This window comes from Bolinopsis microptera, chromosome 1 (assembly GCF_026151205.1).
Source record: "Bolinopsis microptera isolate Bmic1 chromosome 1, MBARI_Bmic_1.0, whole genome shotgun sequence".
Classification (NCBI taxonomy): domain Eukaryota; kingdom Metazoa; phylum Ctenophora; class Tentaculata; order Lobata; family Bolinopsidae; genus Bolinopsis; species Bolinopsis microptera.
This window is the reverse complement of record NC_087072.1, coordinates 11,448,364-11,465,265: the sequence shown is the minus strand read 5'-3', so window position 1 is coordinate 11,465,265 and position 16,902 is coordinate 11,448,364. Positions and strand designations below refer to the sequence as shown.

General features: G+C 36.8%; 3 protein-coding genes across 5 annotated transcripts; 1 reads left to right on the top strand and 2 right to left on the bottom strand.

Annotated features, from left to right (window-relative positions):
* Positions 1–980: 980 nt before the first annotated feature.
* LOC134815577 (transmembrane reductase CYB561D2-like) lies at positions 981–12,150 on the bottom strand. 3 transcript variants are annotated; one of them, XM_063824121.1, is made up of 8 exons: positions 11,973–12,150; positions 10,226–10,394; positions 9,774–9,935; positions 4,778–7,072; positions 4,514–4,612; positions 2,701–2,865; positions 2,273–2,372; positions 981–1,344 (listed from the first exon to the last, which is right to left on the bottom strand). In XM_063824121.1, exons 4-8 carry the CDS (start codon positions 4,889–4,891, stop codon positions 1,199–1,201), a joined length of 624 nt encoding a protein of 207 aa, XP_063680191.1. In that variant the 5' UTR covers positions 4,892–7,072; positions 9,774–9,935; positions 10,226–10,394; positions 11,973–12,150; the 3' UTR covers positions 981–1,198. The 3 variants fall into 3 exon arrangements, with proteins under 3 accessions (XP_063680191.1, XP_063680210.1, XP_063680201.1); XM_063824140.1 differs by lacking the exon at positions 11,973–12,150 and adding an exon at positions 10,891–11,099; XM_063824131.1 differs by lacking the exons at positions 10,226–10,394; positions 11,973–12,150 and adding an exon at positions 10,891–11,099.
* LOC134814883 (neo-calmodulin-like) lies at positions 6,905–12,137 on the bottom strand. The gene is made up of 3 exons (XM_063823233.1): positions 11,973–12,137; positions 9,774–9,935; positions 6,905–7,072 (listed from the first exon to the last, which is right to left on the bottom strand). Exons 1-3 carry the CDS (start codon positions 12,135–12,137, stop codon positions 6,905–6,907), a joined length of 495 nt encoding a protein of 164 aa, XP_063679303.1.
* A 2,177-nt stretch (positions 12,151–14,327) lies between the features above and the next one.
* LOC134813192 (procathepsin L-like) lies at positions 14,328–16,763 on the top strand. The gene is made up of 7 exons (XM_063820883.1): positions 14,328–14,445; positions 14,673–14,798; positions 14,935–15,135; positions 15,240–15,324; positions 15,653–15,759; positions 15,906–16,065; positions 16,252–16,763. Exons 1-7 carry the CDS (start codon positions 14,353–14,355, stop codon positions 16,458–16,460), a joined length of 981 nt encoding a protein of 326 aa, XP_063676953.1. The 5' UTR covers positions 14,328–14,352; the 3' UTR covers positions 16,461–16,763.
* Positions 16,764–16,902: the final 139 nt, after the last annotated feature.

Below are 16,902 nucleotides of genomic sequence, written 5' to 3'. Positions count from 1 at the left end.
ATCATAGTTCATACCCAAAGTAAAAGGGAGCTTTTTATATACATATCAGCTATACATATATATATGTGATAAATGGATACCAGTTCGTCGATTTAATGGATTGATCAGGTTTCTATGGACTTTATAATAATAGATCGCTGTGTTAATCATGTGACACGCACTGAATCACCATGTGTATAAAGAATGGGTCATTGCAACAACAATTTGACAAGCTTAGAATTATTGTAATCATAAAGGTCCTACCTTCCAAAGATGGGTAAGTTAAGGAAGAGGTTCATGTAGTTAAAGAAAATTTCACATTCCATCATCCCATAGAAATCGTTGAGATCTTTTAGACTCACAGAACCAGGAAACAGTGGTACAGGATCTAAATGATTCTCCAACTCAGGGTCTAATGTTAGGATCTCGTGGAGATTGTCGTCTAGGACCTGCAGGAGAGTCCCTGGGTCTGACTTTAATAAAGTCCCGAGTGACAGTTCGGAGACGTTTGAGAAAGCTTTGGTTGGGGAAAACAGATAGCTGTCTCTATCATCAGGACTAGGCATTTTAGTGGGGCTTAACATATTGTGAGGACTGGCAGACTTTTTAGATCTGTTGTTTACAGCTGTAACAAAGTTTGAAGGGTGTTAGATTAGCTGTCTGCAGCTGCATAGCACCTATATCTGCTCAGTGGGTGAATCAGAGAGTGCATCTGCAAACCGGGAACAGATGCAAAGACATTAAAATAATAATGTCAAAACATTAAAATAATATCAAACAAATAGGATTATATATTTACCTCCGTCAGCCATAGCGGTTTCAGATTGCGTAGCACCAAGAAACTGTCGGTACACACTGCACTAAATACTGAAATTTGACGAATCTCACTGCACGTGCTATTTTATAGTAGGCGCTTGGAAACCACAACGTTATTCCATAGCAACTATCAGTTTGAAGAAAGAAGCCTTAAGCTTTCATTGGAAGCAGTGATAAATGCATAGTTAAGAAAACATTAATTATAAGATCGAATTCAAAACAATGATCATATGACAGAATCCCCATAACAAGATCTGACATAACAAACTTCTTTTATAAATGAATGTAAAAGGTAAATATCGAGCCTATAACAATATAAATTATAAAACTCTGTCTCCGTGAAAAATTGCCGAAGAAAATACTGTCATTGTGTATAACTTAACATCACTCCTATCATATAAACTCAGTTTTGATTTTCGACTGACAGTCGGCCGTGATAAACTTGAGCGAAAAGGACTCCGATGATTGTTGTAACAGCTCCAAATGCCACATTCTGGTAGATTCGGTGAAACTCTTTCTTAATGAACCAGTTGCTGTAGAACGCCAAACCTGTTAAATAGAAAGTTGATATTTAACTAACAGTGACTGAATTCAGTTGAGTTAAATCTGTAAAGCGAATCACAATCGAAGGAAAATTTAACCGCGAATCGATGAATCAAATATAAGAGCATGCAATTGCGCGCCTGACTGCGCGCTAAAATGCCACGTGGTTTGAGCGCCATTAAATCATTAAACATAACTCCGCGTAATCCATAAAAATTTTCAGTAGACCGTTTTGATATTTACCCGGAAGACGTGTTCACAATTTTCGTGGCACAGCCCCTATCTTGTAATTCGCTAATTATCGACCTATGGTAACTATGATTGAACAACTATGATTGAAATTGACTATCGAGAATTGAGCAAGTAATTAGCTCAGATAAAGATGGGGGCAAGCTGCGTCACCATTTCAGTAAAAACCCCTAATTTTCTTAAGATGGTTTACTTTACGATCTATCATCTAATATTATTGGTTTACCTTCATAGCAACTACCAGTGGCGTAACGAAAGGCCCTGCTGACCCCGCTGTGCAGGGGGGCGCCGTCTTAGGGGGGCGCCAAATCGTCGTTTGAATGTGGGACAATTTCGAAAACTTAACTAAAGTACTAGCAAAACTGCGCGTTTTGCTCTAGATACACACTTTTTTAGAGATTTTACCGGCGTATTCTTTAAAATCACCTAATTTGTTCAATTTTAGGTAGGGGCACCAAAAGGGGAGGGGGCGCTTTTTTTGGCAGGGGGGCGCCAACAGGCAACGTTACGCCACTGGCAACTACTGTAATCATAATACCAAACACATACACTGAACCACTCTAAAACGATCAGATATAGATAAGGGCGAGCGTGCCAGAAGCCATTAATGGTGGCGTGTCACAAATGTGTCACAAATATAAAGAAAACATCGCCTAGAGGTTTGGAGTACTCAATCTGTACTAACCAACAGTAGTGAGACCACATATCACAGTTATCAGTCCCATCTGAGCGTGTTTCCGCTTCAGTTCACCCAAGGACTTGCTCATCGGTAATATCTTTCTTATCTGAAAGATAATATGAATGTGACCGTGGAACACGCTAAAATCTCGTTGGCCAGGTTACAACAGGTTACAACAGGTTACAACAGGTTACAACAGGTTACAACTCTGTACTTAGTTTGGGGGTATTCTATTACCTTCCTATCGTGCTTGGTCATTGACATTATGTCAGAAGTATACCGGTAGTTAGTATTGAAATGAAGGTATTATAACTTTATAATATGTGGTCAACGCCCTTCATCAGATATAATGATCTACTATAGAAATAATATTTAGAATGATAGGAGCTTAAAGAGCCAAATGTAAATTAAATCCTTATTTCGATATTCTTTACCTGCGAGTAAATTAAAGGAAGTCCACCGACAAGTTGGATAAGGGTCAGTATCATAGCACTAAGTCCGAATAGAGCATGCCAACTAGAAATGTGAGGCTTCCCAGCGTTCTCCTTTAAAATGTAGATAATCACCATTCCAATCGAACCAAGCACAAAACCAACTATCTGAAAGTTTCCGTGTTAAAAATAGGACTGCAATCTTCCTATTTTAACAATCTGATTCGGACGATAGCATTCTGTTTGATTAGTTAAAGTAATTTCTCGTTAAGGGTCGTTCACATATTACGTAATCAGCTGAAGGGGGGAGGGTGGTTTCCGAATGATTACGCTAGTGTAATTTTGACACAATTGCTATGAGTAAAACTGATTACGGAGGGGGGGGGGGGGGGGGTGAAAATGTTCCAAAAAATGATTATATAAATTTATGTGAACGTCGAACGACCCCTTACTTAGTTTTGTAGTCAGCAATATATTGGAATCCTTTAGTGCACGTCATACTCCTCTATAATGCTCGTAATACGCATTTATACCTACTTTTAGCGTTGCCGTTAGTCTAATTAGGTACAGAATGACGACAATGAATGGGGTTAATAGTCAGCTATCAGACAGTGGGACCGGTTTGATTACAAGAGTAGTAAATTAGAGTGCTCAGTATTACAATTCCGGGAAACATGAACTCTGCTGGTAGTCCGGTTAGTTCCTAGATTTAAGGAGAGCACCATATATACCGTGAACCGCGCTGCTAATTTACAGAACAGCCATAGAACTATAGAATTGCAGGTCTTTAGGGGAATTCACAGTATACAGTACTGAGTCAGCAGGACTCATTGTAGATAATTAGCTGATTAAGTAATTGGTTGATTTACGTAGTTATTATGTATCTCAGGGCAGTTGGTAAAGATAAACCGTCCTGTGAAGCCATATCAAGACCATATGGGAGCCTGAATTGGAGATTTTAGAATTGTAATATTTGCAGGAACGAGTATCTTCATGCTCAAAAATAAGCTGTATAGTGTATAGTAGTAGGGTGGAGAACAGTAGCATGGATCCACCTCAGTTCTACCAACGTTTTCAAATATGTAATAATTCAACTAACTGAGCATTACTAACTGGACCAACTGAGGATCCAGTCATTGCCAGTCTGCCACACCCACCGTCATCACATCTTACCGATATTGCTATCCTTTGACATAGTTTTACCAGACGACAGTTTACGTCACAAACGTACTGGTAACTGCCTTAAAATACTTTACTATCAAAGAAAATGCTTATTCTAGACACCAGTCCACAAATCTAGAATGGTGGTAACAGCTGTAAAATCCCATATTTGTCGGTCTACAAGGGATTTTGAACAAGCAAGAGTAGGTACAGAGTTTACTAAACACGTTTAAGGTCGCCTAAACACAACCGAAAACGTTGGGAACCAACTCTTTGTTAAGGAACCGTTTGTGAGTGGTTGCAGACATGATAAGAGGCCTTGTTGTGATCCCATACAAAAATAGTTGCACAGCAGCAAAAGCTAACCGATGTTCTTACAAGACCATTTATTGATTATCTATTTACTAGTGGAAGGTGGGTCAAATTTCCTCCTTCCCTCCGTGCAACTTTTCTAAATTTGCATTTACTGAGGACTTTTGCAGGGTTCTAAGTGATGAAATTATCATTTTACAGGAACATTTTAGAAGGTTAGTGAATAAAATTAGAGGGATAATTTTCAAAATACCGACCAAAATAAAATAAATGATTAGTCATTAAAGCATTAAATCTCAATAGGGGAGGAGTTTTAAAAAGTTAGAAAGATGAATAACAATACCTGGAAAATCTGATGTAGTTTCACTCTAAGAGCATGGTTAGTCACAGGACTAAATCTGGGATGGAACAGCAATATCGACTCGCACTGCAGGCCTAGGAACTATTGATCATATTATTTTATTGTTTTACAAAATTCTGTGTTTGAGACTAGTGTAAGATACATTGCTTTAAAGCTTTAAACTTCTAGAACGTTACTACTGACAAAAAGCCTATAGATATTATCTATACAAGTATCAATAGGAATGTAAGCTGAGGAATGTCTTACAGCGACAGACATGAGTGTAGGATGCCAGGAGAAGAGACTAGAAGTAGGACTCCAGCTGATTGTCACTATAAATCCAACCAGTCCCAATATAATGACATGTGGCAACAGTTCCATTCTGCTGTCTGACTGGGATTATCTTTAAATTTAAATTTTTGACAGAAATAAATTCTTTACTGACTCTGTAGAGTAGTCATAGGATTATTTATTGATGAAAATTGTGCTCAAATATAATCTTAACCTTTTCTCTATCTTATAACCTTCCTGAATGAAAACTGAAACTTTAAGAATCTCAATTTGAGACGTGAAGTTGTGTAGTATTATACAAAATGTAAGGCTCAAGCTTTAGTTCAAGGTTGCAAACGATTTCGTGAAGAAAACAAAAGAAAATTGTATTTTCAATATTCATAAGTTATCAACAATCTATACATTATATTCTGACAAAAACTCAATCTGCTATTCAAATTAAACATCAAAGATTTTCTAACTTTCATACTGCGACTTTAACAAATAGCTACTTTAAATGTGTACATATTTTCTATTAACCCGTTAAACTTATTCGGTGTCAATAGAAAATGAGAAATCCAAAAGTAAATTTGTACGATCCTAGCCGCTAGGTAGGTGCTTCTTGATATATTGTCACGAATTAAACCATACTTCAAAATACACATACTTTACATTTTAGGTTTTTAACCTAACATTGTAAGTTAACTGAAGTTAACAAAATTGAACATGCTATTGCTGTTTTCGTTTACAAAAAATAATTTCAACAGGTGGAAATAAAAAAGGTTTGTTGCAGTCAAACCCCGAGATACAGGAGGGTGACACTAATTCTTTTTTAATTGCACTTGTAAATTCAGTAATTAAGAGAATATTTAGTTGTTAAGATCCTGATCAATCGGGGTTCGATTGTAGTCGCCAAGTTGACTGATCAAAATTTATCAGATAGTTCATAGTATTTACATAATTAGACCGGGATCTAATTTGGAATTAATTTGCGTCAGAATCACCCAGACCATTTGCGCCAGGGTCTCCCGAAATGGTCTTAGGTCGTTATTGTTAAAACTTAAAACACATATCATTATATTAAAACACGTATAATCATTATATACTTGAAATTTAAGTATTAAAGTTAGGGTCATTGATTCACCTCGAAATCTTTGACCTACATTGCTGTCGATACATTTGGGGCATCCCGGACTTTGCCGATTGACATAAGAATAATTGTCAAGCGACGGAGCTGGGGCAACAAGATCCGGTGTAAGAATTGAGGCGCATCATGACGTCAAGGTGCCCCACTTCAACATAAACATAAGTGGTGTATGGGTGATATGACGTTTGTAATAAACATAATCACCACTAATAACTAGGAATGTGTAGGTCCCACTTTAACGAGACAGCCCAGTAATTACTCACTTACTTTACGACCACACCTCATCAATTTGAACATTTTTCCGAATCATCCACATGTTTCCTACATTCCTTCATTCCTACAATCTTAATTACGAGTTTTGAATAATTCAAATGTTTTGTACAATCTTAATTACGAGTTTTGAATAATTCAAATGTTTTGTACAGTCGTTTAATATGATAATGAACAGTCTGAGTATCTGAGAACAGGTAGATGAGATTTGAAAGGTAAATAGAGGGTTGTTAAGATAGACAAGGCTTATCTTCCTTGCAGTAACATAAACAATATCATTACAAAATTAGAGTTTAAATGAGTTGATTTCCCTTGCGCAATCGAAGTTGAATCAGAATTTGAATAGTAGTAACAATTTTCAAATAATCAAGGTATATCATACTGAACTGTATGAATAACAAGTATTTCAAACAAACTTAAATAGCACAATAATTTTGGATGAGTTTCACGAACGTTCAAATATGATATGAAACGCTACGATAATCTTTAATTTCAGTAGAGTTTATTTACATTAATTGTACTTTACATATTTTGCACTTTTCACTTGTATTTTACACTTTTCAAGATTGTTTTTCAGCTCATTCTTCGATCATTCAAGTTCCAGTCTACGCTGAAAGCCGTCAAAACATTTCATCATGTTAAACATACAGCAAAGAAAACATTATATCGTAATATGTAGTACATCTCCTTCAAGTGTGTAAGAGAGGTTACATGAAGGAAGTAAGAAGTTTCGAGAACTCTTCAAAGTCGATCACCCCATCTCCATTAGTGTCGATGTTGACGAGCATGGCTTTAAACTCTGTGTCATTGCACTTTACTCCCAGAGTTTGCATCACCTGGCGTAATTCTGTCTGACTTATTGTCCCACTCTTATCCTGACAGTTGTTTATTGAGTTATTGAGTTATTAGGCTTCTAACTCCTATTTATTGAGTTATTGAGTTATTAGGCTCCTAACTTCTACTTTAACCTATTCCCTAAATTTAAATGTATGTTTTTTTTTTATTGAAACCAAACAGCGTTTAAAAAATCAACTTTTTTAATGATGGGTACGATAACTGGTGAAGCGGTAACATAGTGTATAAATTAGACCGTAAATATTGTTGTTTTTCTACTTTAAAATAAATAAAGTGTACGCTTTTTTTCAGACGAACACCACCCACCAAGCAAATTTGCCAGATGGTAGAGTCAGTTCTAAAGTGTATGGTTTTAATGAAATTTTGACTGTAGTACCGGTATAACAAAGTAAAAGGAATCTAATTTGTTATCTTGGCAGATAAGCAAAGTTTTAGTTCTACAGATTTGAACAATACGTTCCGCTTTACTTAAATTACACTATCTCCAGACATTTGGCCACTTTTACATGTCATGTGTTAGGAGGTGGGAAAGTTTTTATCTGCCTATTTATTTTTGACGGACAATAATTTTATAATTTAATATCTTCCAACAAAAATACGGGAGTCGGTTCATTACAGTAAAACCCCGATTTACCGCAGACTTTGGGTTAATATTATGTTACTGATACAGTTGCAGTACCAAAACAATATTTTATAATCGCGATCTCAGATTTCTAAAATTTTGATAGTTCCGTCGGAAAGTAAGACTGGCCCTGAGATTAATCTATTTCTCTCAATAATTTAGAATAAATGCAACTTTAGCACTTAATGATATCTCATATCAAATCAATGACTTAAAATTTGTTGAAAATTATCAAGATGCTCAATGATCTATCCGATTTGAATCCATGTAGCAGACGTGGACTAATTATACAGACGTGAACTAATACCTTAGTATTTTGAATACATTGAATCATATGCTGTATCAGACAAATAAATACCATGTCTGGCAGATAATTACAGATAATTGCATAATTACATGACAGTTGGCTAATTACTAGATTATGATAACGTTAACTACCCAAAACCGTCGCAACAGAACCACTAATAGAGGCTGTGTTATGTGGTTGAGGTAGACAGTATGTCTGTTATAACTTAGCACACGCCCTTTTGGTCACGTGACATCTGGTAATAACATAGTGCATATTGAGTATACAGTAGTGGTTTGTAGGCCTGCTCTTCGGAGAATGTTGAAAATTCCTGGAATGCAGTATTCAGAGGTGGTCAATGTGGTTAAACTGGTAATTTCACTTTCACTTCATCGCTGGTGAATTTCACTTTCACTTACGCTGGTGAATTTCACTTTCACTTCATAAGAGAAGAGAGCGGCCTGGTGAGGTGAGGAGGTACAAATTAGCTGGATAGCTTTTTAATCGGCGTTTAGAGAGGTTGGCAAATGGCATGTTGTGGTATTTGTGCAGAATGCTAGGCTTCATACATATTTAGCATACCAAAGCAAACCGCATACAGATTACCCGCCAACATCAGATAACATGAGCCAGATAATGTGCATATGATGCTATGGAAACCTGGACTTTTACTTACTTACTTTTACCTGGTATTGCTCAAAGAGTTGCATCAAAGGAAATGAGTGGTGGGAAAGCCCGACCTTTGTTACTCATTAATGTTAGAACATTGGCTAGTAAAATCAGATATACAATTATCGAACTATCTATAATTGAGTTGTTGCGTCAGTTCAAGGCCTATACCTGGTCACAACTTTCAAATCAGGATTTTAGGAGTCGAACATCCAAAAGTCAAAAGTTAAACCAGCATTGAAAGTGATCTGGAGTACATAATGTACGTTTTTATCAAACTGTAATTGTAGGGTAGGACGTTAAGATTTAGACTTGAAAATGTTTTTAGGCTACACTGGAAGCTTCTGAATAGCGTACACTGCAGGCACAGGGACAAAAGGAAATCGCGGCATGTACGGAATCGCGATTTTTCCCATTATTTGCGACAAATTTTATGTGTAGTTTAATATACTATTATATTTTTGGCCAAAATCGCCGCGAAATCCTTTTGTCCCTGTGCAGGCAGTACTGAACTGTAGCTGGACCCAATACGAGATTCAGTGAGATACATCCCTTATCTTAAGCTTTGATACCCAACTACACCATGTTACATAATAATATAATCAACACAAGTTTCTCAGTTACAGTAGGTACTGCCCATTTCTCAGTAAAGTTGTAAAAACATCTTATAAGTTGAGATTGTCGCCTCATATTGCAGCTTTTACTGTAAATACAAATACAGCAGGAAAAAAAACCTTGTGATCACGAGTGAACTGTGCACATCAGGTGCAGCTCACTCGTCACGTGACACGAGGTAGTCACGTGACACGAGGTAGTCACGTGACACGAGGTAGTCACGTGACCCGAGGTAGTCAAGTGACTTGAGACAGCACCTATGATTGGCTCTGAAGCCTCTTATTGTTAGGGGGCGTACTGTTAGGGAGTAAAATCACAATCTACTCAGTAGAAGAGTTGGGGCCGAAATATAAAGAATGTTGATAGCTTAACCATGATATGGCTTTATAAGATGGCACTCTCCAACCTACGAACATCATCAAGACAGATCATGGCAAATCTATCAGTTAATTTCACTAAAAAGGTTATGTTTGTGCACAGGACTAACACATCTAGACCTCTCGCACTAATTATTAGATAATTAATGTACCTTGTCAAAGTAATTGAAAGCGTCTCTGAGCTGCTTGGAAGTGAGGGCAGGCTTATTTGCGGACTGCTGCTGTTGGGCGCGCTGTCTGCTTGCTGCCACGTGTCGCGCCATACACAGACAGAACTCTTCAAGGTCTATCATACCGTTACCGTCTATGTCCATCTGAAAGGGTGAAACGCCGGTTATTAGGGTGATTCTTTTAATTCTTGCTTAGTAACTTAAGAACCGACATTTGTCCGAATTTTGTAGAGGTTTGTGTACTTGGAGGAGTGTAAGAAATAGCTTAGAGCAACCAGGATGTAAATTTGGCTAAAGATTGGATAATTCCACGGCTAATGGGATCAATTATTGTAAATTGTGACGAAATGTCGGCACTTCAACTCTGGTTTAATAATATAAATCTCTGGAAACTAGGCAAATTATAAATTTCATTGTCAGTGTGTACACTGTACCTGAGTAACAAGTTAAGAATTGTAGCCAGAAGTAGCAAAGGAGTTAACTAGCACTTTGTAAGCACTTTGTCCAGCACTTTTTTAGCACTTTGTTAGCACTTTTCCAGCACATACAATACAGTTAACAACATAGTCAGCTAGCGGCAAAGTTCAGAGATCTTCTCTTATCCTGAGTAATTTGTAAGCAATTGAGAATATTAGCGATAAATCAATAGTTAAATACTAAATAGTACTAGAAGAGTTAGTTAAATTAAAGAAATTGTTATTATTCAGCAGAGAAAGTACAACGTCATCAGAAAAGTTTATTAATTATTGATCAACTAGGACTTAAGGACTAGGGCTTATAAACCACCTTAATGCTCATCGGATAATAATCATCTACCTTTAATCTCACGATATCATATCCTTCAGATAAAACTTGGCATAGGACATTTAAAAAGTCGTTTTAAAAGTAATTTAACACAGACTAGATATAGAAGGTACCAGATATAATGATGATATAAAACACCTTCACAATGTCAGTTTATTAGAGGTCTTGCGTAAAAGTGAAAAGGGAATAAAGAGAAAATAAAGCAGTCTGATATGGTATACTGCACTGTGAATCAGAGAGACATAAGAACTGCAATAGAAGAGAAAGTGAGGAATCAGTTAAATGGGCGTCTTACTTCCACCACTAAGTTCCGCACTTCATGGTCACTAATGTTGGGGTTAACTTGCGAACACGCGATCTTAAACTCCCGGACCGTCAGAGTTCCGTCTCCGTTGCGGTCTAATCGCCGGAACGCCTGCTCCAACCGAGCGCGGTCTTGCGACGGCAGGTAGGAACACATAGTGCGCCTTGGCATGGGGTCAGTTTAATATCAGGTCTGCTACGAAATACAAACGGATCCCAAATGGTAGAGCAAAATGTACCAGAACGGCCTAATTTTCATTAACTATCCTAAGTCATTTGTCGGCCAATCAAACGTTACTTTAAATACGAGATCATTGTAAACAAATTATGAGGACCAAGACTAACTAGTAACTGCAATACAAACTGTCGTACTTAAGATGTATCCCCACAATATCAACATTATGACATTACCGACTTGGAATCTAAATGTCATCTCCAGTTTACAGGAGAGCGAGATCGTGCAAACTCAAGGTCTTCAAAGAGACTTACGGGTCGAGAACTCAACATAATCATGAACTAGACATAAGGGACATAATCATGAACTAGACATAATCATGATAATAGTCAGTACTCTGTACACGCATTGTATAGTTACCCTACTTAAATTACGAGAGAGCTCAGAGTCCATAGGTGCTTTTTAACAATGTCTTAATGTTTCAGCTAGACTAATTTCTAACTTGTGCTCGTAATTCCGTGCTCTCTTGTGCTTTATGAGTACTTCATTAGTGCTTCAATAGTGCTTCATTGACATAAGAGTTTCATTAGTGCTTCCTTCACAACTCATTGTTTTAATTCAGTTGACTAAATACTGAATAAGTAGAACTATACTGTTAGGTTCGAGTCGAACCGTTCGACTCCCTAGTTTGGTACTTTGCAACATCTTTTCTCAACAAAAGGGGAGCGGTCATAATTAAAATAATTAAACAATAATTATTAACTTCTTGCCGCTTACGTAATCTAATTAATTGACAACGCATTTCTGATAATTATGAACCACACCAGGAAGTCGAACCCTCACGTGACACGAGGTAGTCACGTGACCCACAGCGGTACAAGATGCTGTGTTAGAACTACCTGTCCTGCCAGCATCTCCACCTCAGAGGCGGACATGTTAGGGTTAAACCTCCTGCACGCTATCTTGAACTCCCTTAAAGAGATGGTGCCGTCACCGTTAGAGTCAAACTGTTTGAACACTTTCGAGAGTTTCTCTCGCTGGAAAGGGGTCAGTGCGTCGTTCATTTTGTTACCTACTGTAAGAGAGACCGGTTAGTATGGTTAATGGTGTGATATTTAGTAGTGACTTCTGGTAGATTTACCAGGAAAAACGAAATATTTACCAGATAAATCTCTGTAGTTATTATATTATATGTTATATTATATATACTATCAGTCTAATTCTATCACTGACAATTTTTCAGGAAAAGTAAAATATTCATTTCGTATCTAAAGAGAACTTCAATAACAAAATCTCTCAACAGTATCCACACCCAAAATAAAAGAAAATAGTTTTTTGTACAAATTACCAGTATCGCGTAGCAGCAATAGTCACAAAATTATGAAGAGTGAACCATTTTGATGCAGCGCCACGAACACTTTCATCTCAGATTTCATCACAAAATATAATAAAAATTGGCACACTAATAAACTAATCGATATATTGCCTCACAGTTGCTATGGTTATTAAACGTTAATATTTCCCGGCAGTACCCAGTGAGTTTCCATGGAATTTATTCAAAAATTATGCCGATGATAGCAGAATTCATGGAGCATTCGACACATTCATTGTTTTAAGAAGACATCAAAGCAGTGTTTTACCGATATCTACATAATAAAGACAGACTATAAAAGTAGCGAAAACTTTAATTTGAAAATTCCGTCACTTTTATTACAGGTTTCGAAGTGTAAATAATGGCTATGCATGACCTCAATTTATTTTGAAATTAGAAATAACAATGATTCGTTTGTCACAAGATCAATTAATGATGAATCTTTTTGGACTTCTCGAATCAGCGAATTAAAAGTATAGTATTCGAACCAAAAGTAAATTGTTGGATCATCTTCAAAGACATTGCGACTATAATAGCACGTGAACAACAATTTACCGGAAATTACAAATTAGGCAAACTTTCGTCTTGCTGCAGACTGCAGTGCTGAGTCCATTGTACATACGAAGTAAGTTATTATACACAGAAACTAGACGACCGTAATAAATTGGAACTATCGTAAGGTATTAATTTTAAAATATCTTGGACGAGTATAATTTATAATTATGTGTAAGTGGATACGATATTTGGTAATTTAAAGAGAAAATAACTTCGTACAACCATTATTTCTATCTCCGGAGATCGGGAGATGTGTTCAACACAAATCTGTCTCCTAAGGTATTCGAGATCATATCATGCATCTGTTGACCCAATAACCTTTACTTTGATATCTAAATAAATTAGATTACAGAACTAGACTACAGAAACGTAGTCTCTAGCTTGAAAGGACCGATATACTAACCTCAAACAATTTTGTTTACGGACACGTCACAACGGCTTATCGCGCTCATTGTTAACAACGTCACAACGGCTTATTACGCTCATTGTTAACAACGTCACCACGATTTACTGATCAGCTTTCAGCATTTAATTATGAAAACCCAGAATGACTGGAACGTATCAAAACAAATTTGGTCACCTCCTTGTCATTATATAGATCTATAGCGGCAATAATTATAGTCTTTCCTAATCTATTTTTAAAGATAAATCCCATCACAGATTAATTAAGATCACTGCAGTTGACTGAAGTAATTTATAATTAGCATAACCCTATTAATCCTTTGTCACGCAACCTTTCCATTAAATGTTCTCACCCAATATTCCTCAGGAGCTGTAGATCAGGTGAACATTTCCATAGAAATGGGTAGGGAAGGTGATGAGGTATGACACAATGGTACGCCCCTTCTTCCCCTGCAGTGATCATTCTCTAGAAATAGTGCTGATGACTAACGAATACAGTGAATACCTTCGGGGAGTGATCTATTATAGTACTCAAGGTAAGGTTTGCTAGGTACTCGAAATGCCTTTAGATCACTATTTCTATTAAAGACGATACATTAAGTAAAAACCAAGAGACCTCACACCTCATTTTATTCCTTCCTTCCTGATCTAAGCGGGTAGGAAGAGTAAACTTAGGGGTTATTTTGTGGTGCTGTGAGGCGTATCTGTTTGACTTTTCTTCTAAGGGTAGAGTTTCAATAGAATTGGGGCACACCCAGAAAATTTTAGATTGGATAATCTGATGACTATTATCATAATATGTAAATTGTATTTCAACGGTGCATTGCAACTTTCCTATTTTAATAGTGTAATTGTATTACAACCTACTGTTTTGCTGGGGTAATGTTGTAATAATGTCCTACTTTTATACTTTACTACAGTAATTTCACAATCCACTCTCTCCTCTAGAAATGCTGTTTGCGGTCGTATTTGGTTTATTTGCAGTGGCTCATTCCCTGCCAGCTATTTACCAGTTCAACTCCTGGAAGCAGGCTCATGGCAAGGTTAGTAAACCGACACAAATTGTGATATCAGTAGCTGAATTATCGCTCAGGGGATTTATCACTGACGCAATTAAAAAATAATCAATTTAAAAGCCAGTTGAAGAGTTATTATGGGCGTTTTTTAATACGGATATACAGGGTGATTGAAAAAGATTTTGAATGGCCACAATTTATGAAAAAATTTAAAAATCACTCCATTTTTGCATCACAAAGTAAACAATTTGCAGATTTATCAACCTGAGGAGGAAGTGAAAAGGATGGAAATCTTCATGAACAACTTGAAGTACATTGAGGAGTTCAACGCTCGCAAGGACAGGACCATGACCCTTGGACTCAACAAATTCGCTGACCTGGTTTGGACCATAGATATACCATTTAAAATGAAAAGTACCGAGAATTTCTGTATATATTTAATAAGATGAGCAAAACTATGAATCAATGGTATTGTTAATTAATGTTAGTAAGTTTCTAATTATCTCACCATGACAGACCAACGAAGAGTTCAGAACTTTGATGACAGGATCAGTTAATGCAACAAAAGAACTCCAAGCTTGGTTCGACAAGGAAGCCTCTACCTTCATGCCCCCAGCTAACTTTGAAGCACCCGCCTCTGTTGACTGGCGGAACAAAGGTTATGTGACCGATGTCAAAGACCAAGGGCAATGTGGGTCCTGTTGGGCCTTCTCTAGCGTAAGTTTGAAACTTCAATGTCACATAGATCTACCTTGTGCTTAAATCAAACTACTACTTTCACTGTTGTAACTCATACTCAGATAAGAACTTCTTAATTCTAGACAGGGAGCATTGAAGGACAATGGTTCAGAAAGTCCGGAGCATTAGTAAGCTTGAGCGAGCAGCAGCTTCTAGACTGCTCTACAGGTATATTATTTGTTTTATTTAAGTCTCATTAGATGTTAGTATTTTATCAAATATTGATGTTGGGTGTTCACAAACTGAGCTATCATTATTATGTTGCCAACATTATGTTGGCAGGGCACCTTATCAACAATTAGAGGCCAGATTTAGATAGTAGTATAATTAGTATACTGCAATCTGCAAATATAAACTAATGTGATCGCAACCTGGAAATGTATCCTTGCTAAAAGCCTGATCTTCACTTCGGGATAATCTTCACTACTAGGATAATAATATTGTTGAGATGTTTTCCATGTGTATCAACAACTGTCTAAAATATATAACTCTTCAGCTTATGGAAACCAAGGTTGTAATGGTGGTCTGATGGTAAACAGTTTTGCTTACGTAATACACAATGGAGGTATCGATACTGAATACCGATACCCCTATGAGGCTATGGTAAACTCCACATGAAAACCTTTAACATGTTGTTTAATTTGTACAGATTTACAGAAAACTAGAAAAAAATAGAATTAACAATGAATGTTGCGTCATCTATATTTCTTCTCAATCATGAACATCATAAACTACTCCACATTTTTCAGTTGAATAATTGCCGATACCAGACTAGTTACGTTGGAGCAAAAGTAACCGGTTACGTCAACGTTGTGGCCTATGAGAGAGACCTCAAACAGGCAGTTGCTTCAATCGGTCCTATTTCTATTGCAATTGATGCAAGCCAACAGTCCTTCCAATTTTACACAGGTAAACAAATCTTGCAATACTGTTTTATTCACGAACTGTACCAGTAATGAGCATTTAATGGCCAGTGGAGTACAATGTTATGATATTAATAACTCCTTATATGGGCATCACGTGCACATTCTTATATTAAATATAATTATTAGTTAACGATATCTTGCAAAGCAATTCTAGACTCATATTTTTCAGATGGAATCTACTCAGAGCCTTACTGCAGTTCAGTATACCTTGACCACGCCGTTCTTGCAGTGGGCTATGGGAGCGACAATGGAGAAGACTACTGGATCGTCAAAAACTCTTGGGGAGATATGTGGGGAGAAAGTGGGTACATCAGGATGGCAAGAAACTCCGGCAACATGTGTGGAGTTGCCTCCATGGCGAGCTATCCTCTTGTTTAGAAGAACTGTCAAATGTTTCTTTTGCTGATAAATGATGACTATTATTAGCACCATATCACCAATGTGATAGTTTGATTTTAGACTTTAAACAAGCTCCGTTAGCATAGTAGTGATTTGAGAATGATTGTTTTAAATCATTGAACTAGTCGAATGCACTAAGGAAGATGCATTATGGTATATAATTCTCCTAGAATGAAGGGTAAACTGTAACATACCTGGTTTTTAATTACAACGGAATTAATGTGTATGTGATAATGAATTTAAACACTTTCAATTTAAGTTAGCCTGAGCTCTTTTTCATTATTCATTGTCTTCTAATTGCCCCAATATTAATTAATCGAAGTTCAGAAGAATAATAATCAGCAATAGTACAGTAGGTTAATTACAGAAAATCCTCCAAATCTCTACAGAACTTCAATTGATTTCATAACATATCTTTCTT